Below are 24,324 nucleotides of genomic sequence, written 5' to 3'. Positions count from 1 at the left end.
AGGTTGCCAACTTTTTTTCTGCCTGGGCTTTTGAACTCTTAACAGCTGCATAACACGCAGAAATCAGCAGGCACGAGATTGCAACCCAGAGATCTGCACCACACCTTTCAAATTCCCTTTTTGCAGAAGTGAGGCAACCCTGCTTCTCTCACCTGTTCTTCCCCTCCACTGCAATAAGCAGATGCTCTGAACAGCAGCCCAGAGGAAAGGAAGGGGGCAGACAGATGGACCAAGGAAGGGAGAGGGGGAAACGCCGCCCTTGCGCTGGGGAATATCTGCACGTTATCCAAGCAGTGGCCTGATAGCCCTAGGTGGAGCCTTTCCCATGACTGGAATCTCCAGACCAGCCACCTTGAAGGCCAATGCTGGTAGAAAGGCAGTGTAGACGTTTTTTAAAATTAAACTTTTTTTAAAAATGCCGCTTTCTGGCTCTTATGCAATTATTATACATACTTTGACAGCCCATACATCTAAAAAACAAATATGCAGAGAAGCTCACAGGGACAGGAGCCTGCCCAGGGAAAAAGTTGGCTGAACCTAGGCCAAGCTGAGCTTGGCAACAGAGCCCCAGACCAGTAAGCCACCGCCCCCCTTGCTCCCCACCTTCAGGCAGTCACATAACCCCACACACACCATGCACCGCCCCCATCAATGAGGGTTCCCACACATGCTCTCCCTCCCCCCGCGTGATGGAACCCCTCCCCCCCCATGTGGGGGAAGGCTTCTACCCCACAACTGCACGCACACGCCCCTTTCTCCCCCATGAACGTATATAAACACGTGTCTATCTATTCACACGTCACTCCCCACGACCCCGTCCCATAACGCACCCAGGGAGGCGTCATTGCCGACCAGCCAGAGCGAAGAACGGATCCCACCCACCCCGACTCAGTTTTTCCTCCAATCTTCGCTCCGTTGCTAAAGTGCCCCCCACTGCAACACCCACACGGGAAAGAGCGCATGCGCGCGCCTCTTTGCATGCTGGGAGTCGTAGTTCCAGCCACCTCCAGCAAGAAGTGGATGCCGCCGAACACTTCTGCCTCCTACCGCCCATGCGCCCCCGCGCATCTGGCGCTAAATTTGGACTCCGAGAAGCTCCTGCTCCGTGCCCTTAACCGTGGACCACCTGGACACAGTAGGATTTAAAAAACAAACAAAAAGGCCTTGCAGCCTGACCCCTAAGCAGATTTTCCCGGGAGTAAGTCCCGCTTACTCAAATGCACCACTGGGAGACAGATAGTAAAGGCCAAGTGGAAGACAGATAATCCTGGAGGAAATCTATCTATGTGGTCGCTAAGAGTCGACACCAACTTGACGGCACTCAATCAATCAATCAATCAATCAATCAATCAAAACTCCCGCTGATTTCAAAGGAGCTTACTCCCGGGTAACTGTGCCTGGGGCTAAATTTGCAACAGAAGAAGTCCAAAAGGAACAGCTTGGATTGACTTCCTCTCATCGTTTTAGTTCCAGGTTTAAACAGCAAACAATCAGCAGGGCTTAAATAATAGCAATGTGCTTCTGACCATGTGCAGAGTGCTTTTCTGCCACTAACTGGACAAGCGCAAGATCTGGAATGAGAGAGCAGCGTGTCCTGGTCAGGAGGTGATGATGAACAAACTTATTATGGGGGAAAGTCCCGCGGAACTCACGGGGGGGGGGTTGGTTCCGCTACGAGAGTAAGCGTGCTTTTTGGGCTGGAAATATGTTATTTGCTATTTAAGTGTGCCTGGCTGTGCGCAGGAATCTATTTTGCAAAAAGTGATAGAAGAATGCTTTGCACTCAGTGCTAAAGACAACTATCTTGTAACCCGCGCAAACATACATCGCAACTGCCTCCAAGCGGCTATAGCGGGAACTGACACAACAAAATTAATTATTATTGTTATAATAAAATATAACAACAACAATAATAATAATTGATTAAAAATAATAAAAAATACCGTACATTGCTCTTTTGCTTTGTTTTTGATGTTGTTACACTAATCCCCGGCTGGAATTAAGCGTTTCAGCATCCCTTTTAGACAAACAAGAGTCACCAGTCAGGCTTTGGGTTAGTTTTTAAGAAGTTTCTGAAAAGATTTGTATTGGGGTGTGGTGTCCGTCCCCCCCCGCCCCCCGCTTTAAAACGGCGTGCTTTCATTTTTAACCGGGGTAAACCGCTGCGGTAAAGAAATGCTCTGAATGAATCCATCCGTTTTTGCACATTTTTGATACTGGCCAAAATGCAGATCCTCTTGGCGGTTTGCCAATGCCCCGCAATCATCAATGAATAGGTGGCGCACGCAAAGGAGAGCCCGCGGAGGCAGGCAGGCAGGCCCTTTTGGGTAGTAGCGCCTCCCCCTGCGCAGCCTGCCGGAGGTCAAGCCCGCGCCGGGGCTGCGTCTTTAAGGGGCAGGAGCGCTCTGGGGCCAGCCTACCGCGCGGAGGCGGAGGCACCCTGCCGGCGATGCCCTTTTTAGCCGCCTGCCAAGTTACAAATCCCCGCAGCGCTTCTTGGTGTGGCGAAGGGGTCATGTGGGTGTACCTGCTGCTCTGCGCGGTCCTCCTGCTGGCCATCACCTTCAGGGCTCTCGGCCATCTCGGCGGCTCTCCGAGCCCTTTTGCAGCAGACTCCAGGCGGCCGCCGGCGCCTCTGGTGACCGACAAGGATGCGCGCAAAAAGGTCCTCAAGCAAGGTAGTGGCGGAGCGCGGGTGGCGGTGCCGGGCGGGCGAGCGAGCGGGCGGGGTGCTGATCCCGAGCCCTGGCTGGGACGAGGGATGCCCGGCAGGGCTCTCCTCCTGAAACCTCCCGTTCCATCCTTGCATCGGTTTGGCATCTTTTGCTCCTTGCTGCCTCACCCCGGCAGCACCTCTGCTCTTTTTATTATAATAATAAATCCGTTGATAAAATAAATGTGTGTGGATAAAGTAAATATTTTATCAAATTGCATTAATATTTTCATAATGGTAATATCTAATTTGCCTCATTTGCATTTAATTAACTTGCAATATTTAATCGTTTATTAAACTGCATTAATAGCACAGTTGGTCATAAGCATTGCATATATTGCCTTGAAGGAGGGTGGGGTAGTTGCTGCAGTGTTGGACTAGAAAGTCCTGGATTCAAATCCCACCCACTCAACCATGAAGCTCTCTGGGTGATACTGAGTGGGTTGTGCACATCCTCAACCTTACCTACCTTGCAGGGTTGTTAGTGAATATGGCATGGGAGGGGGAAAACCCCCACTATTACTCTTTTGGGGGGTTCTTTGAAGGGCAGCTGAGAGGTCAGTGTGAAAGATAAACTTTTAAAAAATGTTATAGTGAGTTACAGTTTATAACAGTCTTGTGATACCTAGAAGACTAGACTACCCATTTTACTGTGGCATAAGCTACCATGGACTAGATCCCCACTCTCTCAGATTAAAATGTATGCATATGGAGAATAAAATGATGAAAACACAGTGAGACCAAGAGTCCATGCAACGCAGGTAATCTGGCAGGAGGCTGCAGTGGGTGCTGGGACAAAAAGTGAAGATGGACCCCTCCCTGCTGTCCCCTCTTTTCCCCTATCAGGGGGAAAGCAAAGAGCAAGCTGTCACCCAGCTGATGGCCCCTTCTGCTCCCTCAGGGTCCCCCTTAGGATCTGCCCTCCCTTGTTCAATTATAGCTACATTCCAACAGCCCAACCTGTGGCCTTTCTATGTATACAAGAAATCTTCAGATGTGTGCAACATGAAGTGAGCAGTTGCAACAGCAGTAATTGGCAATAATGCAGTCTTCCTAGTTTGTATGCTGAGAGAGAGACCCTTACTCTCGATTAAGTCCTATACAGTTAGGATCAAATTTAAGTTCTCTTGTTGCTGAAAGATAAGACTTGCAGACTTACAACTCATAACAAATAGTAATCAACAGCAATACAGAAATATACATCATATCTAACAGTTCATATTGGACGTTTGTAATAAAAACATTGTTCTCATGAATTTAAATTACCTGGATTCAGCTACCTAAATACCAGTGACCATTTTCCATCTAACTGGCACAAGATCCAGCCCAAAATCCCTTTGATTTCAATGAGCAAGGTTTAAGGGAAATGTGTAACTTTCTGGTTTGAAATGGGTGGGACCTCTGACTTAAATTTTCCTAGATTATACCTGGAGTTTCTGTTTCCCCCTGAACAAGACTGAAGAGGAACAATGTTTCCTCTTCAGGCTTTACATTTTCTCTCTGGCAAACTCTGGTGCACTAGCATAGCTGCCCAAAAGTGTGCAGCTGCTTTCAAGCAGTTCCTTCATACCTCCAAAGAATGCTACCCCTGGAGCATTTCCAGTTGGGGCTTTTACCTTGGAATGCAGGGTGTGGGTTCACTCATCAACTGGATTCACGCCAAAGGCTGTATGAGATATTGGGGAGCACTTCACACACGATTTGGGTTTTTCATTGTGCATTGGAGTGGAACCCGATTTGTGTCTAGGGTAAGAAAAAAATCCACTTTGTGCAGTTTTTTGTTGCAAATTCGAATTCGCAGTAAAGCCTCACAGCAAACCCGTGGTAAAGCCTGCTGTCTGGAAATGCTCCAGGCTACTTAAATGCCGGTCCCACATCATGCCAGTGCAGTAGGAAACTTTGCTTCAGAAAATGGTTAGTTATAGGTTTGCTTAAGAAACCTTGAACAAGTCCAGCGTCTTTCCCCTAGTGTATACAGCTGGGATGATGGTGACCCTGCCCGCCCCCAGGTTGCTTCAAGAGCAAACAAGATAAAATTGTAAAACCATTGGCACATCTGAAATTCCAGTGAATGCCAGATGCTTAATCTAGCATTGCCTTCATGTTGGAGAAAGTCTGTGTTCCTCCTCCTTTCAAAGTGGGGTTTGTAATATCTTCTACAGGATGATATACGTGGTGCACAAATTCTTGAGTTACCTTGTCTGCTTTCATATGAACACTGAATTAAGCAGCTATTTCTGTTTTACACTTGGGGAACTGAGGAGCAGCTTAGAAACTGGACCCCAATCTTGTCCAACATCCACCTGCTGTCTCCATTCTGTAGAGCGGCTTAAGCTCTAGACTTCAGTACCACGGCTGCAAAGGTCTCTGCCAAGGAGTGGACTCTTGAACTGTTGATGCCCAAGGCTGGGGAAAGAAAACGCTTCACTTGACAAAATTAGCTGCACCCAAAGAGGCTTGTATAAAAGGCATGTTGAGATGGCTTTCACACCCTGCTTCAGTTGACCCTCCCATGGGTACACAGCCAGAGGGCAAGGTGTGTGGAGCATAAGCATGCATGAATGGTGCATTTGAAATAGCCAAATACCACATAAGCAAACTTGTTAATTCTCAGTAATTAGTCTGGTGGTTTAAGCCTAACTGTCAAGACTTAATAATAATAATGGGGGAAAACATTTGTTAGCCACCCCATAACAAATTGTTTTCTGGGCAGCTCACAATAACAATGGTTAAAAGCATCCAATTAAAAACACACAGAACAAGACAAACCAATTACAATGTAAAATACAATACAGTACAAAGCATTTTAAAAAAATTAATTAAGAAAAAAGAACTCTTACAAAAATATGAGCACACCAGGCTTTTTTTAAAAAGGTAAACTTCTAAATAAGTTGCAAACTTTGTAGAGAGTCATTGTGGCGTACTGGGTGGAGTGGAGGAAACCCAGTTCAGATCCCCACTCAGCCATGAAACTGACCTTTGGCCAATCAGTCACTCCTTGCCTAACCTGCCTCACAGGGTTGTTTTGAGGATAGAAGAGGGGAACCATGTACACTGCTCTGAGCTCCTTGGAGGAAGGGTGGATTCAAATGTAAGTAAATGAAGTGGGGACATTTTGCACTCAACCGGAATTTGGCAAACATTTCAGAATTCAAATGTGATTTTTGAACACTTTCAAAAGTTTTCCTTTTGAAATTAAACTTTGAAGGTATGGGCATCTGCAGGACTTTTTCAGGGGCGGCAGGACAAAGCCAACAATCCAGTACCTCCCTCCCTGGGAGTACGCCCTATTGAATTCAAAGGGGATTGGCACAATCCGGATGTGGATGTGGATGTGGAATCCCCCCCCACTCAGGATGCCCATAGGAATATAGGAAGCTGCCATATACTGAGTCAGACCATGGGTCCATCTAGCTCAGTATTGTCTACACACCCTAACCTGTATATTGCAGGTTGCAGCCACAGATACAAGAAAGCTTTGCGGCAGCCTTTCGGGAGCCCTAGCCCTTCGAGGCACCAAAAGAGAGCCTAGGAGTTGTAGTTCAGCCTGGCAGTCGGGTAAGAACCTGGTGCAGCCGCTGACCTGTCAAACTGTCAGGCTGCTGCCAGTGCCTTCCAGCACTGTGCAGAGGTGATCATATCCACCACGCAGGACTGTGTTTTCCCCAGCGCTGGTGGGCTCCTTTAATGGAAACGGAGCCTTCTCGAGCCCCGGTGCCATCTTGGAAGGTGCGCATGGAACACTGGAAAGTGTAGTCCTTCCCGGCAGTCTATGTGTGAATGCACCTTCCAAGATGCCGCGGGGGCTTGATAGGGCTCTGTTTCTCCTGAAGCCCACCCGCTCTGGCCCAGTGCTGGGGAAAGCACGGCTTTCATAGAGGTCAGCACAGCGGGAAATGGCTCTTGTACTGAAAATAAAACAAGTTTGCCCAAGCAGCCCCTGCTTAAACTATAGTGAAAATCATTGGATTGGGAGGTTGCATGCACACCACCCCAGTTCAGTTGTCTTCACTACTAGCACTAGTCATCTGCTTGAGGAGGAGGAGGAGGAGGAGAGAAGGAGAGGACTGGATCCTGAATCATGCCTATCAGCTCAGACAGAAAAGTATGCAATGCCCATTTGTATGTGGGTTTCCTTCTATTGGGTTTGGTGGTTGCTTTTCCCTCCTGAAATCCCTAAACCCAACAACATCCAACACTGGGGATCCTAAGAGATTCAAATTAAGAGGACATAAATGTGAATTTCTGCAATCAGATTCAACATATTTGAGAATTCCCCCCCCCTCAATTAATTTTATCTGTTTTTTAAAAAATATACACCCTGATAGTATATGAACTAGCCCAGGGTTTCTTAACCTTGGGCCCCCAGATGTTGTTGGACTATAACTCCCATCATCCTCAGCCACAACGGCTATGTCTGGGGATGATGGGAGCTGTAGTCTAACAACATCTGGGAGCCCAAGGTTAAGAAACCCTGAACTAGCCAGCTTAAGTGGTACAGCGGGGAAATGCTTGACTAGCAAGCAAAAGGTTGCTGGTTCGAATCCCCGCTGGTACTATATTGGGCAGCAGCGATACAGGAAGATGCTGAAAGGCATCACCTCATACTGCGCGTGAGGAGGCAATGGTCAACCCCTCCTGTATTCTACCAAAGAAAAACCACAGGGCCCTGTGGGCGCCAGGAGTTGAAATTGACTCGACGGCACACTTTACCTTTAGTATATGAACAGATGGAGCTGCCTCATACCAGGAGATCAGTGGGCAGTTTCACCCTGTACAAGGTGAGATCTGGCTTTCCAAGATTTCAGACAGTCCTTCCCAGGTCAGCTACCTGAAAGCTTTTAACAGGAGGAGAGGGTTAGGACTGAACCTAGGATCTTATCACCTTAAGCATGAAAGGATGAACTCTAGCACTGAGGTGTGGTTCGTGTCAGGTCATACAGCTACAATAGGATCGAAACCATCAAACAAGCTCAAGCACTCATACAGACCTGTTCATAATCTCCTGCATGTTACAAATATGAATATGACTAATATTTATATACCGCTTTTCAACAGAAGTCCCCAAAGCGGTTTACATAGATATATTATTTATTTATTTATTTATTTATTTATTTATTTGATTTATATACCGCCCTTCCAAAAATGGCTTAGGGCGGTTTACAAATAAACAAACGAATAAATAAAATGGCTCCCTGTCCCCAAAGGGCTCACAATCTAAAAAAGAAACATAAGATAGACACCAGCATCAGCCACTGGAGGGATGCTATGCTGGGGTTGGATAGGGCTAATTGAGAGAATCGCCACTTCAAAAAGGTGCCTCTTTGCTCAGTTACTAGGGGATTTGCTCATTTAACAGGGGATGTTATTTTAATGGTGGTTTGTAACTTAATACATAGCACATGATATCTAAATACCACTTCTGTAATCCAGTTTCTATCTTGCCTTTCCCCCAAGGGCTCAGGGCAAAATATGAAAGTTAAAATTGAAACAAAATCTTAAATGCGATCCTACTATTGAATGCCAACTTCTAAGATGTGGAGGGTGAGAGTGGATTCCAGAAAGGATTCAGGCTTTAACCTTATTCACACATTACATTCAACACTTGTACAATGAGTGTATAGTGTATACAGGTAAGCACATTATGTTGACTGCAGTTACAGCAGTACACTTCCTACCTGTACCATGCATTTGAGGAACCTGTGCCCAGGTTCACTTTGAACATGAATGCAGGGACAACCCTTCACACAAACATGTACAATGGTACAACATAATGTCTGAACAGGACTTTGAACCAGTGGAGGAAGAGAGTTCTACAACTGTGGAGTGGCCTCTCTGTGGGCCCTTGTTGGCCGAACATGGTGCTATCAAAAAGCTGTCAAGGAGAGAAGAGTACGCCATTAACAGCTTTATCAGTCAAAACCAACAATTATGTTTGGCCGGAAGACCGTAGAATGCCACTGGAGTACTGGTGTATTGCACTTTCCTGTCTGTTCTGAGCATTTGACACGCATTCTGTACCGGTGACCTCTGACTGCATTTCTTTTTCTGACCTTGCTCTTTTTATCCACTCCTCTATCTCTGTTTTAGGCACTCCTCGTGGATTTTTTCACTGATTTCTCCAGGCGAACACTGTATGGTAAACACAGAGGTTTCCAACTCTCCCAAGCATGGGATCTTTGTTTAGGACTTCTCTTCCCACACTATCACATCCAAGCTGTTGCTAAAGTCCTGCCTGTTCTGCTTCTAGAGCATGCATGCTGCTTTTTGCTTTCTACCTTGGGAAACATTGTCGTGTGCTCTGTTTTTCTCTCCTCTCTACTACAGTTGCCTCATTAGTGGTCTTTCTTCTATCACTCCTTTCCTCTGCAGTCAATATGGAGGTGGGATGGGGCCATAACTCTGTGCTAAGCATCTGCTCTGCGTGCAGAGGGCCCTAGTTCCATCCCTGGCAGCATCTCCAGGTCGGGCTGGGAAAGACTCCTGCCTGAAACCTTGGAGAGCTGCTGCCAGTCAGTGTCGACAATTCAGAGCTAGATGGGCCAATGGTCTGGCTCAGTATAAGGCAGCTGTTCCTAAGGTCAGCTAAGTTTCCTAACTATGATGCTTAATCTTGCACATGACTCATCCTTGGCTCCTCATAGTATAAAATGCCTCTCTGGTTCAGATAGGCATTTTAAGGAATAACACTAAAATACTAGTGGAGAGCTGGTCTTGTGTTAGCAAGCATGACTTGTCATAGGAACATAGGATGCTGCCATATACTGAGTCAGACCATAGGTCAATTCAGCTCAGTATTGTCTACACAGACTGGCAGCGGCTTCTCCAAGGTTGCAGGCAGGAGTCTCTCTCAGCCCTCTCTTGGAGAAGCCAGGGAGGGAACTTGGAACCTTCTGCTCTTCCCAGAGTGGCTCCATCCCCTGAGGGGAATATCTTACAGTGCTCATATTTCTAGTCTCCCATTCATATGCAACCAAGGTGGACCCTGCTTAGCTAAGGGGGACAAGTCATGCTTGCTACCACAAGACCAGCTCTCATCTCCTGTCCCCTTCACTAAGCAGGGTCCGTTCTGATTGGATATGAAAGGGAGACTAGAAGTGTGAGCATTTAAGATATTCCCCATAGGTGATGGGGCTGCTCTGGGAAGAGCAGAAGGTTCCAAGTTCCCTCCCTGGCAGCATCTCCAAGACAGGGCTGAGAGAGGTTCCTGCCTCCAACCTTGGAGAAGCTGCTGCCAGTCTGTGAAGACAATACTGAGCTAGATAGACCAATGGTCTGGCTCAGTATTTGGCAGCTTCCTAGGTTCCTATGTACTACAGGAGATCTTCTAGGAGAGCTCCTGATAGCAGTAGTCATATAGAAAGCTAAAATATCATCCATTAGCAACCTGAAAACAGGCCTGGCCTCTACATGTGGCACCCTCAAGCAAAAGCTGGGCTTCCAACATTCCAAGAAGACCCATCACCACCACTGATACCTGCCATCCCACCTGTCACTCAGCCCTCCTCCCGACCTTTAGCATCTTGGCATCCTGTCAGAACCACCACAGCTGGAGCAGAGGCACAATTTTGATTTCCGAGCAGTGCCCAGGTCCCAATGTCGCATTGCTCTGGAGCGACACAATGTTGTCGTTTGGGAATTGTGGGGGAAATAAAATGGTGCCTCCAGTCCAGCCACAGCAGCATGACAGAAGCACTCACTGCCCAGTAAGCCTGGCAGGAGGGCCCCCATGTGGATGAAGCAGCAGCAGTGGGCACTTTTTTCAGCATGAGTGGAGGCGCCATTTTGATTTTCCCACAATGCCACATTCCTCAATGTAGGGTCATTCATGGGAAATTACAACGGTACTTCAATTCCAGCGATGCTGGGAGAAGAGCCTGTGGCTGTCACTGACCTATTGTCCAGTAAGTCTAGCAGGACCCACCACATGGGGGCAGTCACTGATGTGGGGGGCAGTGGAAGGATCTTTGCATATGGACACAGTCCTTCAAAACCTGGAGCTGATTGTATCTGGAAACATCATTGGCATTTAGCTGGAGCTGTGCAAAAGCACTACCACCCATTTCATTGTGCAGGACAAATTCTCAGTGGGCTGTGTGTCAAAAATATCTAGCGCAAACCTCTTGGTTTCCCCTTGCTTTATCTTGTAAAAGTAAGCTTCCATGGGCTTCTTTTGTTCTTTTTTTTCTTTTTGGAAAGCAAATTTCCAAAAAAGTGTACTGTCTCTTGTGAATGATGTGGAATCAAGCTTGGTTCCTTGGTAGCTTTAGATCTACTATCTGTTGTGGTGGATCTAAGACATCCTCCACACAATCTAATTGTGGCTAAGATGTGGCAAATTAGAACAATCAGCAGGAACAGAAGATCGGAAGAGGAAGGTTGGGGATTATAGTGACAGGATTACGTTGGCGTTGGAGGAGGGATCAGGAAGATTGGGGAGGAAAAGAGCAAGGATTACACCTACCAGATTATGCAGTTCTTCAGATGCATGCCCTAGTGATAATTAACATGATTGCAGGAATGCAATCATGAGGGTAGGTGCTGGGTTACTTTTCACCAGAAATGCAGCATCTGGTTTTATTATTATTATTTATTTTATTTATAGAATAAAATCTGCTCATGCCTTTTGCAGCGTAAGCCACATTGAGCACTTTTGCAAAACAAGTGGCATATCAATACGCCAAATAACAAATGTATGACTTGCCTTTCAACATAAGCACCCACAAACAACTCAGATTTGATCTGCAGAATATCACTGCTAAAACAGGAAGGTGCCAAAAGTTGCACATTAGTAAAAGGCACCGAAGAAGAAGAGGAGCTCAGAAAGTAGCTCAAAAGCAAATAAATGGATCTTAAATACCATTAAAGGCCAGAGAGGGCAGACTTGATCTAGCACAGCAGTAGGCCAGCTTGGCGTTCCAGCTGTTGTTGAACTACAACTCCCATCATTCCCATCATTGTGGCTGAGGATGATGGGAGTTGTAGTTTAACAACAGCTGGAGAGCTAGAGAGCATGGCCAGGCACCTAAATGATAAGAGAGTGTGGATATGCACAGAAAAGGCCCTCCCAGAGATACCATGTAAGCTCCCAAGGCAGGGATACATGGAGAAGAGCACTGAGTGATTGCAGTCAATGGGCCGGTTCGAGTGTAATCAAGCGTGCAAGTCCCTTGTGGTGTTGCGGGAACCCGCGTCATTACAACATACAACAGGCAGGTTCATATGTCATGGCCGCAAGCAAGTATATAAGAGCTTCCGGTTCCCGCAGGGCACGTGCTTTCGCTCCTGTTCCATGAGCCTGGAAATGTTGGATGGAGAGTATTGGTGATTGACATTGTCCACTCCAGCCTACTTCAAATGTTGGTTACAGATGCCGGGCAAATGTCGGGCGGAAGTGGGTCACCAACATTCCCCATCTGACGTTTCCAGGTTTGCACAACATGAAAACAGAGGCAGTAGTGAGAGTGTATGTCCGACGCGAACTGTACTTACTTTCCTCCAATGCATCTGAACCCCCACAACATCACTTTTTTGCCCTCCCAGCTGCCTCTTCTCACCATGAATTAGTTCAGAACAAGGTACTGATCCAAGAGGAGGATCTGGATACCTTCCTCACAGCAGAGGTGGGTAAATCTCCCCATGCAAGATATGGGCCCTGAAAGTCCTGGGACAACCTTATCCATGGGAAGCGGACCGCCATTTTTGTTTTTTAGGGATTTTTTTTTTTTAAGAGAGGAAGAAAGATGGTGAAGGGAGAGAGACAGATAACTTTTTAAAAATCATTTAGCGGGTCCCATGTTGCAAGTTAAAGGTGGGTTCAGGTTGAAAAGGTGTGGTGTAACAATTATGATGTTAATAGCAGGAAAAGAGCCATGCTTGTGCCTTTGTGTTCCTATCTGTCAGGCTTCTCCCGTGACAAAGTTCCTGACTGTCTGGATGCAGTTGTCATTGGAAGCGGCTACGGAGGCCTGGCTGCAGCAGTGCTGCTTTCTAAAGCCGGGAAGCGTGTGCTTGTCCTGGAGCAGCATGGGAAGGCAGGAGGCTGTTGCCACACCTTCAACGATCAAGGCTTTGAGTTTGATGTAGGTAAGGCCATCCAAACAAACTAGGTGTGAGACAGAACAGTTAAGCCATTTCCTGTCTGCTGAGATTCCGAGACAGGATGAAATCTTGTTTATAATCTGAACACTCCAACACTCCATAGTAAAACAATCAAAATTCTGCAAGACTGTGGAAAAGCCACGCTGGATGCAACTTTAATTCACACCATTGGTCCTGTCATGCTTGAATTTTATTTTATTTATTTTGATTTTATTGCCGGATGTGGATCTGGATTCGAACCAGAGTGAAGGGAAGGGAGCTTTGACCTTTTCTTTTCCTCCCTGCCATGGTCTTAATCCAGATTGGAGCTCTTATCAGACCAGGGCCATGATGCTGGAGAAGAAAAATTAACCCCTTCTTCTGCATCATTTCCCCAGTCTTTGCCTAGCATTGGAAAGACCTTTGAAAAGACCGTCGGACAAATGCAGGTGAGCTGCACAGGCAGACTCGATCCAAGACGTTTTGCTGCCACCAGAGTCAATGTCCAACAGGATGCCTTCCCAACCGTGGGTGGGTGGCTCAGGTTTCTCAGGCCATGTTGCTGAGGCAGTGGCAGGGACGCCGGAGCACCCGTCTTTGACCAAGTCAGGCAGTGGTGGCAGAGGTGAACCCATTGGGACAAGGAGGGGGAAATGAGCAGTGTACCCCAATGGGGTGAGAAAGGCTGGTGGCAGAGGAGTGGCACCCAGGGTTGCAGGCCTGGGACTTGCCGCCCCCTGCACCTCGCACTGATGCCTGAGGCAACCACCTCACTCTGCCTCATGGAAGAGCCACCCCTGTACCCAGGAGGGATAATTCAACCATTAGAGCACCACAATCACCACCACTACTACCACTACGGATATTTATATACTGCTCTTCAACCGAAGTTTTATATTTACATTATAAAAATGAATAATGCATAAACAAGGTGGTCCCTTCTCCCCAAAGGGCTCACAATCTAAAAAGAAACATAAGGCAGGTACCAGCAACAGCCGCTGGAGGGGTGCTGTGCTGGGGTTGGACAGGGCCAGTTGCTCTCCCCCTGCTGAATGTAAGAGAATTGCCACTTTAAAAGGTGAGACTTTGCTCAGTTAGCAGGGAATTGACTGGGTTGACTTTTCAACTGAAAAGTCAACCCAGGTTTACCACAGACAATCTGGAAAACCATTTTTTCTGACTGGTGGAGTACATCAGTACAATCCCAGAGGGGATGTGCATGTCTAGGCATTTCTAGGCATTTGACAGGCACATAAAGTTATACTGACGTCTGAGACTTAGCACTTGCTTGGAATTGAGACTTTAACTAACATCCACTCTAAATTTCATTGTTGTGTGTGTGTGTGTGTGCGCGCGCGCACACACGCACACACACACACGCACACACACACACACGTGCCTTGTGGTTAAGTGTTGCTAGAAGGCAGTTGTGCTTTATATCTACACAGGATATAGATAACATGATAGCATGTCAACAGAAACTTAAGCACGGATCTAAGAGTTGCTTCATCAGAAATTAAATTTCTGAACAGGAGGTTGAACTAGAAGATCTCCAAGATCCCTTCCAGTTCTAAAATTCTATGAAATATTTAGTGTCTCAAGAGCAACGTAGTATGACATGATGCTGGCATTTATCAAGCTAGTTCCTAGGCAAAGGCACTCTCTCAAAGGTTCGGGAATGGGGTACTGCTCTCTTCAGATATTGTTCTTCCCTTATAACACTTTGCAGTTGCCTTCCAGGTATCCATTACATAGGGCAAATGCAAGAGGATTCCATCCTGCGCATCATGATTGACCAGCTCACAGATGGCCAGCTTCAGTGGGCCAAGATGGACTCTCCCTTTGATGTACTAATTCTGGGAGATCCTGAGAGTAGCAAAAAGTATTTCCTGTACAGCGGGGAGAAGGAATATGTGGAAGGCTTAAAGAAGCAGTTTCCAGGTGAAGAGGAAACCATCGACAGATTTGTGGCGCTTGTGAAGGTAACCCTTTCGAAGCGGTCTCGGGGGAAGACATTTTCATTTTATTGTGTGTGGTGTAGTGGTTGAAGTATTATGACATGTGACTTTAAATACATTGTTTGGCCCTGTTAACATGTGTAAATAGCTGCAGGGGTCATCTGGACAGGGACCACAGCTTATGGGGAGAAAGGTTTTACCTTACCAATCTCCTTATGACAGTGGAGATCAGGGTTGCATTCTGCACTCAGCTGTGGAGCTGACTGTATAATGTTGGACCAGCCCCCAGCCCCCTTTCTCCTTCTTCTCACAGCCTAACCTGTGTCACATGGTTGTTGTGAAGATACAGTTGGGGGGAGGGCCATGTGTAACTGTCACAAAGTCATTCAAAAAAACATAGTGGGGTGGGGACAAAATAAATGTTTACAAACTGAAGAACCCAGCTCCTCCATATATGTTTAAAAAGATGGCCAATTTTCCAGATATTTTTTTCCTCCGCTGCTTTCCCCCAGTTTAAGTTTTTCTTCAATTTTTCCTTAGGCACATAACTGTGGTGGCAGGTTTATCTAGTGCAAGGCCCTCTACAAAGTACAAGTGGAAAGGTCCCTGTTTTGAGGAGTCTGCAATCTAAAATGTGGCCCATGTGAGACAACAATGGGCAGTAATGGGCTGGATGAGGGATAACAAACTGAGGTTGAATCCAAATAAGATGGAGATTCTGACTGTTTGGGGTCGGGACCCGAGAGATGGTTTAGATCTGGATGGGGTTATAGTACCCCTGAAAGATCAGGTATGTAGTTTGGGAGTGCTCCTGGATCCCAAAGTCCCCCTGGTTTCTCAGGTTGGCAGTGGCCAGGAGTGCTTTTTATCAGCTTCGGCTGATACATCCGCTACATCTATTTCTGAAGGTAAGTAAAGTGTACCATTGAGTCAGTTTCAACTCCTGGCGACCACAGAGCCCTGTGGTTGTCTTTGGTAGAATACAGGATTACCATTGCCATCTCCTGCGCAGTTTGAGATGATGCCTTTCAGCATCTTCCTATATCGCTGCTGCCCAATATAGGTGTACCAGTGGGGATTCGAACCAGCAACCTTGTGCCTGATAGTCAAGGGTAAATGACTTTAAAACAATGGTACATATGCTGGTAACCTCCAGGCTTGACTACTTTAATGCACTCTACATGGGGCTGCCCTTGTACATAGTCTGGAAACTACAATTGGTACGGAATGCAGCAGCCAGATTGGTCTCTGGGACAACCCGAAGTGACCACATAACACTGATTTTAAAAGAACTGCACCAACTGCTGCTATGTTTCTGAGCGAAATACAAAGTGCTGATTATTACTTATAAAGCCCATAACAACTTGGGCCCAAGGTATTTAAGACAGCACCATATTTTGTCATGAACCCTGCCACCTATTACAACCTTGTGGAGAGATCCAGTTATGGTTGCCGCCGGCTCTTTTGGTGGCAACTTGGGACTAGGATTTCTCTGTGGTTGCCCCAGGACTTTGGAATATGCTCCGTGTTGAAATAAGAGCATCTCCTTCTCTGTTTGTTTTTCAGAAAGACCCTCAAGACTCACTTGTTCTCTCAGGCTTTTAACTGGAATTAATTTTAATAATTTGTTTTCACAGCTTGTTTTATGAGATTGTTTTTATTGTGTTTTGTGGATTTTCAATGTTTTTACTTTTTTATATTGTTTTAGATTTTGTATACCTTTTAGAGCCGTACATATCAGGCTATATAAAAATATGGCAAATAAATAAACAACAAACAAAAGGGTGGGAGGTACTTCTGCCAACTAAGAGGCACCTTTCAAAGTGGTGATTCTCTTGTATTTAGCAGGGACAGAGCAACTGGCTCTATCCAACCTCTGCACAGCATCCCTCTAGTGGCTATTGCTGGTGTCTACCTTATGTTTCTGTTTAGACTGTCAGCCCTTTGGGGATAGGGAACCATCTCATTGGTTATTTTTTCTATGTAAACCGCTTTGAGAACTTTGTTGAAAAGCAGTATATAATATTTGTAGTAGTAGTAAATAGGCAAGGGAAGAATATGTACTTATTTCCATTAGTCCTACCTGGACCTAGGGGACAAAAGCCTTTTGCCAAAGGCTTCATGGCAAAGGTGAGCTTTGGGGAAGGATCTGAAGAGACTAAGAAAGGTAGCCTGACACAGGTGTTCTGTGAGGTAGTTCCAGCCCTAAGGGGCTGCAGGAGAAGTAGGGTGGAGGTGTTTGAGGAACAAGAGAGCTTTGGATGCATAAGGATGGTGATCCTGGAAGAGCAGGGGCAGGAACATGTTGGGGTATGGGAGCAGAGAAAGAAGAGAGGGCATGCCCTCAACTCCTGCCTGTAGGCTCCCAGTGGCATCTGGTGGGCCACTGTGTGAAACAGGATGCTGGACTAGATGGGCCTTGGGCCTGATCCAGCAGGGCTCTTCTTATGTTCCAAGGTGTAGGATAATCTATCAAAGAATTGGTGGCCTGGTTCACACAGTCATTCAAACCTAGGTTTAATGTGGGTTACTATGACAAAATGGGGGTTATTCAGCGGCATGCCCCTAGATTGGGACCGGAACAATCTCTCTACTAAGAGTAGATCCCAGGAAAGCATAGAGTTTCACCACAGTTACCAATAATTGTGTGGTTTTGTGAACCCACACCAAGGCAGGAATATCAAATTCTTCTTCGATCATAAATAATCCTGGCATGGGTTCACACAATCATGCTAATGCTGGTAACCCACATTAAACCTAGATTTGAACTACTGTGTGAACCAGGCCAGTAATATATGTGACTTTCCTGCTGTTAGCAGCAAGGCTATTACCAGCCAAAATAAAAGCGAACTACTTACTACTACTACTACTACTATGAATACTGATATACCACTTTCCAACAAAAGTTCTCAAAGCGCTTTACATAGAAAAATAAATAAGATGGTTCCCTGTCTCAAAAGGGGACTAAAAAGAAACATAAGGTAGATGCCATCAATAGCCCCTGGAGGGATGCTGTGTTAGATAGGGCCAGTTGCTCTCTTTGGTGTCTCTTTGCTCATTGGCCATGTGCCCGTAGTAGAGGCTTATTAAAATCTTGAAGGTTGTAATTGGAATGGAATATCCTATTTGGTATAATTCTGCACTGCCAAGATCCACAGCTCTTCTGTTTGTCGAACTGAAATCCTCTGCTGCATCTTTGAAAGGTGTATTAAACTCTCCTTTTCCACCCCCCGCAGAGAGTTGCCAAAGGAAGTGCCCACATGGCGATTCTGAAAATGCTTCCGCTCCCCTTGGTCAAGTTTCTGCACTGCACTGGCCTGCTGGCCTTGGTTTCTCCTTTCTTTAGGATGATCTCCAAAAGCCTTACCGAAGTAGCTGCTGAGTACACGGCAAACGCTGACCTGAGAGCCGTGTTCAGTTATATTTTTCCTACTTATGGTAGGTGACGCTTAGCTCACAGTGGCTGGGAAAAGTGTGTGTTTTAAAGGACAGGCCAGTGGGTTCACCAGTGTGGATGTGGAGAGGACGTCTTTTCCTTTAAATAATAATAATAAAAAGACTAGATGTTCGGAAACAGGCCCAGAGCTGGATTTCTGCTGAAATCTTTTTTTAAAAGTGTGTGTGTGGGGGGGTGCAACTTGCAGTCAAGAAGCAAACAAATGCAGCGTGTGTTCCAGACTGTGCGGGAAGATGTGGTGTAAAATCCGACAGCTAACCCTAATGTCCGGTTAGAAGCCGGTTAGAGAGAGCCATGGGATTGTATGCCACTTCCTCCTGCGCTGAGGCTTTGAGTGGGGAGAGAAAGAGAAAGGATGAGGAGAGGAAGCAAGCCCCCTGCCCCTAGATCCGCACACAGGTCACTTATCTGAGAAAGAAGCAGGGGTGGGTGACGTTACGGCTCTCCCTCCCCTCCTCCCCCCCCACTTGATGAATTTGCACAAGAGCACTGGGCTCTTGCAAAAAAAAAAAAAAAAGGTGATTGCAACTGAAGGCGATACCACTGGTACCATTGCACAAGAGAATGAAAGGGAGCACCAAAGCAAAACACACACACAAGCTGTCTCCCTAGATCAGGGGTGTCAAACTGTGGCCCTCCAGCTGTTGTTGGCCTACAACTCCCATCATCCCCAGTCACCATGGCCAGTAGCCAGGGATGATGGGAGTTGTAGTCCAGCAACATCTGGAGGGCCACAGTTTGACACCCCTGCCCTAGACCAAGAAGCAGACGGGTCATTTCAGTTACTCACCCAGACTCAACAATCATCATAAAACACCCAGATACAGACATACACACACCCCTCTAAAAGGCACAGAGGAGGAGATAGTATGTCTCTGTGCTAGCCTACAGCTGCAATCCTATGCACTCTTACTTGGGAGGAAGCCCACTAACTAAACCATTTACTTCTGAGTAAACCTAGCAAGCCTGCAAACTGTTCTCAAAACTAAAAAAAATAAATAAACCCACTACTATTTTCTCACGCACATAGAACGCTTTAAACCTGAAATGTCAACATAAGATCTGAATACAGGCTGTGGCTGTGCAGACGGTACTTTGCTGTTCCCACATGCAATACGGTGTCAAAACCCAGATCATACGAATGCACACCAAGCCTATACCTTTCAGTGACCTTCTGGAAAGCACCCAGGCGTGTTTAATTATTTTCTACCAGTGTGGATGGGGCCACAGTTCAATATGGTTGAGTAGATATGCTTTGCATTCAAAAGGTCCCAGGTTCAATCCCTGGCCTGTCCAGGTAATGCTGGGAAAGACTCCTGAAACCTTGGAGAGCTGCTGTCGGTCAGAGCAGACAAGACTGAGCTAGATGGACCAACAGTCTGACTCAGTAGTCGGCAGCTTCCTATGTTCCTATGTCATTCCTCCTTTGCACTTGCATGTGAGAACTCCAGGTAGAACATGGGATGCTAACTTATACCAAGTTAGACTTCTGCTCCATGTAGCTCTTTATCAAGACAATTTGCATGATTGCTAATCGGGTAGGTCAAGCGCCCTACCCAGCTTCAGGAGCTGTGTGCACTCCCAGTTTCTGACTGTGTGCTAGCAAAAACCTGGGGGTGGGGGAGTGATCATCCACAGGAGAGGAGCTGCGGAGGATGGCTTTTCCTCCTACCTTCTTAAAATGCTGTGTATGACAGCTGGGTAGGCACCATCCTACCCAGCTACTCACTCATGCTAGATCATCCCCACCCTCCTCCTATCTAGTTGTTTTCTCACATTCGACCAGAAATCAGGAGTGTGCACAGCTCCTAAAATTGGGTAGGATGCTTGTCCTACCCAGTTTTTGGTCATGTGAACTGTCTTAATATTTACATTGGCTGACATCCTGACTGAATATGTCAATAGGCTACTAAATTTCAATAGGAATTCCTCTAGCACAGGGATTCTCAATGTGTGGGTCCCCAGATGTAATTGGACTTCAACTCCCATAATTCCTACCAAAGGCCACTGGGGCTGGGGATTATGGGAGATGAAGTCCAATAACATCTGGGGACCCACACGTTGAGAAACCCTGCTCTAGCAAGTGTTTGTTTGTTCGATATCTAGACCGCCCTTACAGAATAGCTCAGGGCGGTTCACAAATATCACAAAACAGTTAACATCAATCAATGATCGGGAACAAAGATTTTAAAATACCAGAAAGCCGCTAAAAAAATAAAATAATTCAACATTCAAAAATAAAACCATTCACAATTAGCAAATTTTGTCAGGCTATCAGCCAGTGACTGGTAACAATTCCCCAGGATTTCCAACAGGGGTCTTTCCCAGCCCTACCTGGAGATGGGGTTGAACCTGGAACCTTTTGCATATCAAAGCAAGCGCTCTTCCTTGAAGCTGCAGCCATCCTGCTGTCCCTAAAAACTCCATCTCATGAAGGAATGCAGTTGGAGGAGAGGTGTGGCGGGAAGAAGTGGTGGGTAGGGGAAGCAGGGGCACTCTTTGGACCGGACCTCCAGTCCGAGGTCTGGTCCTCTGCTGTAGGGTGGGAGGGCTCATCCCCTACCCCGATGGCGGCCCCGCCAGCCTGTGCTGCTGCAAACGAGTGGCCATGTGTACAGGTGGCCAAGACCCAAGAAATGCATGTGCACAGAGCGCTAAGAACTGCAGTCTGGTGCCGTTGGAGGAGAGGTGCCACCCAGATCATTCCTAAGCAGGCTCTGGCTAGACCAGACTTGTGGGGGGAAATGTCATCTTTGCTAAACTGCAATTATAATGTGGCTGGTGTGGTGGTGGTGGTTTGCTGATCCTAGTTCTCCTTTCCTCTCCGTTTTGCAGGAATGATTCCTGTAGAGTCCAGCTTCTCTTTACACGCCATCCTTTTCGATCACTTTTTGGAAGGGGGGTGGTATCCCCAAGGAGGTGCCAGTGAAATTGCATTCCACTCCATTACCATCATCAAACAGGCCGGAGGGGCTGTCCTTACCAAAGCCCCTGTGCAGAGCATCTTGGTGAATTCACAAGGGAAAGCTTATGGTGAGTTAAACTGGGTGAAGGGGTCTCTTTGTGCTGCTGTAGTGGCAAGGCTAAGAGGCTGGGCTATGAATTGGATGTCCCCAGCTAAAATCTCACCTCTGCTATGAGCCTCTTCCTTCACCTCCAGTGGCCTGGACCCCAGGTAACTTAGGGACCACCTGCTCCCAGCTGTATCTATCCATCTGACTAGATCAGCTGGGAGGGGCTCTGCTCCACGTGTAGACACCCACTTACGCCCGTTTGTCAAGCACGCAGGACAGGGCCTTCTCAGTGATTGCCCCCATGCTGTGGAACTCACTCGCAGTTGAGATCCACATGGCTCCCTCTCTCCCAGCATAAGAACCTAAGGAAAGCCCTGCTGGATCAGGCCCAAGGCCCATCTAGTTCAGCATCCTGTTTCCCACAGTGGCCCACCAGACGCCTCTGTGAAGCCCACAGGCAGGAGCTGAGGGTATGCTCTCTCTCCTGCTGTTACTCCCCTGCAACTGGTATTCAGAGAGGCATCCTGCCTCTGAGGGGATCTGAGCCTTTCAGAGGAATCTGAAGACCGCCCTTTTTAAACAGGCATTTTAACATAGCTGTGTTCTTGTTCTAGCAGTTTGTTCCTATTGAAGTTTTGTTAGTGTTTATTTTCTTTTTGTTAACTGCCCTGGGGTCTTCAGGCAAAGGGCAGTATAAAAACAGAACTCATAAAATGAATGCATAAAGAATAATCTGTGGTATGGGCCTTACATACCAAGGTCTTTAAAGACGCATCTGTTCACCCAGGCTTTTAACTGATACTGTTTTGATTGTTTTAGTGTTGTTTTAGAGCATTGTTTTAAAAAACATTTTAAATTGTTGTTTTAAATTTCTTGCTTTTGTTTTTAACTAATGTCTTAATGTTGTTTTTATCTGTTGTATACCGCCCAGAGACATATGTTTTGGGCGGTATAAAAATATGTAAATAAAATAAAATAATAAATATAGGCCTTGCAGAGATCCAGGGTCCCTCCTGAAGGATGGGGAGCAGGGCTGTGTGCCTCCCTGTGAACCAAAGGAACGAGCAGCCCTGCCAAAGCTCTTCCCACTCACATTAAGTTTCCTTGAAGGTGTTTAAGAGGCTTATCTGCTTAAGCCCTCCCAGTAATTACATTGAGCCTGTCCAAGGATTGTCTGTGTAATATTGATCACTCCACTATCTCCATTAATGCTCCTCAGCTGCTCTGACCATCCACACAAGGCAGGCTCCATGGGGATGGGTGAGGTACAGAGTGGCTCAGCGGGAGGGCCATGAAGGCTCTGGCTTCCTTCTTCTCGGCCACAACCCCGCTGGGTAGCCCTGGCTAGCAGCAGCAGAAGCAGCTTGTCCTCGTGATGCAGAACAAGCCACCGCTGCCTCCCTGGTTCCCAGCAGCCCGATTCGCACCCGTTTCTCTCATCCTGCCCCTGCATTAATGAGAGCTGCACTTCCTGCAGGCTGGCTGCTCATCAGGTAGAGCTGCGCACCCACTTAATGCCTTTGGGTTTTATTTGCCTCTCCCAGGTGTCAGTGTGAAGAAAGGCACAGATGTTGTCAACATCTTTGCTCCTGTTGTGATTTCCAACGCTGGGATCTTCAACACCTATGAGCAGCTCCTGCCAGAGAAACTGCGAATGCTGCCAGGTAAGAGGCCACAGAACAACGTGGGTTTCTATGGTGCAGAAGTACGGAGGGTTTGAAAACGCGTTTGTGTCCGAAAACATCCACGGAAGATACCCACACTGCCACTGCTAATACTGTAGGCCACATACATTCAATCCTTTAATTCCAAAGGGCTCATAATCTAAAAAAGAAACCTGATAAAACACCAGCAACAACCACTGGAGGGATGCTGTGCTGGGGATGGATAAGGTCAGTTGCTAAATAAAAAGAATCGCCACTTTTAAAAAGTGCCTCTTAGCTCAGCTAGCAGGGGTAAAGATGGCTCCCATAACTAAAGATGTCTCCCTCTCCCCAAAGGGCTCACAATCTAAAAGGAAACATAAAGGCAGAAACCAGCAACAGCCACTGGAGAGATGCTGTGCAGGGTTTGGAGTGGGACAGTTGCTCTCCTACTAAATATAAGAGAATTTTACATATATATTTTTATACATTTCTATCCTGTTCTTCCTCCGAGGAACCCAGAGCAGTGTACATGGTTATAACTTATGTTTAGCATCCTAAAAACCCTGTGAGGAAGGTTAGGCTGAGAGATAAGCGACTGGCCCAGAATAATCCAGTGAGTTTCATGGCTGAATGGAGATTTGAACTCAGGTCTCCCCAGTCCAACTCTCTAACCACTGCATCACACTGGCATCTTAGAATCTTTTCCACCTCCTCCCTCTGGAATGTGGATGCCCAAAGATTCCAGTAACTGTATCAACACCAAACTAGGTGTGATAGTCTTATGGAAGCAAGGAGAGCTGGTCTTGGGGTAGCAAGCATGACTTGTCCCCTTAGCTAAGCAGGGTCCACCCTGGTTGCATATGAAAGGGAGACTAGAAGTCTCTAGAATATCACTGGAAGATATTCCCCTTATGGGATGGAGCCGCTCTGGGAAAAGCAGAAGGTTCCAAGTTCCCTCCCTGGCAGCATCTCCAAGATAGGGCTGGGAGAAATTCCTGCCTGCAACCTTGGAGAAGCCGCTGCCAGTCTGTGTAGACAATACTGAGCTAGATAGACACTTTTTTCCTTTTACGACAGGAGTGGCAGGCAGCGGCAGGAACAAGAATTTGATAAGGGCAGTAGTACAGTGGAAACGGGTTAAATGGCTTTTCCTCGGCGCTGCTGCAGTGATCAGAATTGGACACAGACACACACTAATTGCTATGTAAAACAGTAAAACATGGGGAGATTCAGTGACTGCTCTCTCATGTCACGTTTGTTGCAGACCTCAATTATACCATAGGCAAAAATAATACCACTGACTCCTAATCCCCCTTGATATTCCCCTGCTTATATGCCCAGGGCTGGCATTAGTCGTCTTAGCTACAGGATTGCAGGGGAAGCTCTTGTTTACCTGTCAATCTCTTGTGACCCCTAAATTCCTTTCTATGTCACCGCATTACTCTGTGCAGGTCCA

General features: G+C 46.7%; 2 protein-coding genes across 5 annotated transcripts in view; one reads left to right on the top strand and one right to left on the bottom strand.

Moving 5' to 3' along the window:
* ELMOD3 (ELMO domain containing 3) overlaps nt 1–24,324 on the bottom strand; it is a 76,520-nt gene that overhangs the window by 15,663 nt on the left and 36,533 nt on the right. The window contains exon 5 of one of the 4 annotated variants that reach the window (XM_053269757.1): nt 7,427–7,551. Coding sequence is in view for 1 of the 4 variants with exons in the window: in XM_053269754.1 (XP_053125729.1) it covers nt 831–980 (150 nt within the window). In the remaining 3 variants the exon portion in view is untranslated. Of the gene's footprint in view, nt 1–830; nt 1,353–1,948; nt 2,009–7,426; nt 7,552–24,324 lie in introns of those variants that run through there. The other 3 variants (XM_053269756.1, XM_053269754.1, XM_053269755.1) reach the window with 3 other exon arrangements.
* Nucleotides 2,397–24,324, top strand: part of RETSAT (retinol saturase) — a 38,163-nt gene continuing 16,235 nt past the window's right edge. Inside the window, exons 1-6 of the mRNA XM_053269752.1 lie at nt 2,397–2,678; nt 12,617–12,799; nt 14,534–14,775; nt 17,988–18,189; nt 21,044–21,241; nt 22,767–22,886. Of these exons, the coding sequence (XP_053125727.1) occupies nt 2,450–2,678; nt 12,617–12,799; nt 14,534–14,775; nt 17,988–18,189; nt 21,044–21,241; nt 22,767–22,886 (1,174 nt within the window). The 5' untranslated portion in view covers nt 2,397–2,449. The remainder of the gene's footprint in view (nt 2,679–12,616; nt 12,800–14,533; nt 14,776–17,987; nt 18,190–21,043; nt 21,242–22,766; nt 22,887–24,324) is intronic.

This window comes from Hemicordylus capensis, chromosome 8 (assembly GCF_027244095.1).
Source record: "Hemicordylus capensis ecotype Gifberg chromosome 8, rHemCap1.1.pri, whole genome shotgun sequence".
NCBI lineage: Eukaryota > Metazoa > Chordata > Lepidosauria > Squamata > Cordylidae > Hemicordylus > Hemicordylus capensis.
This window is presented reverse-complemented; position numbering and strand designations above follow the sequence as displayed.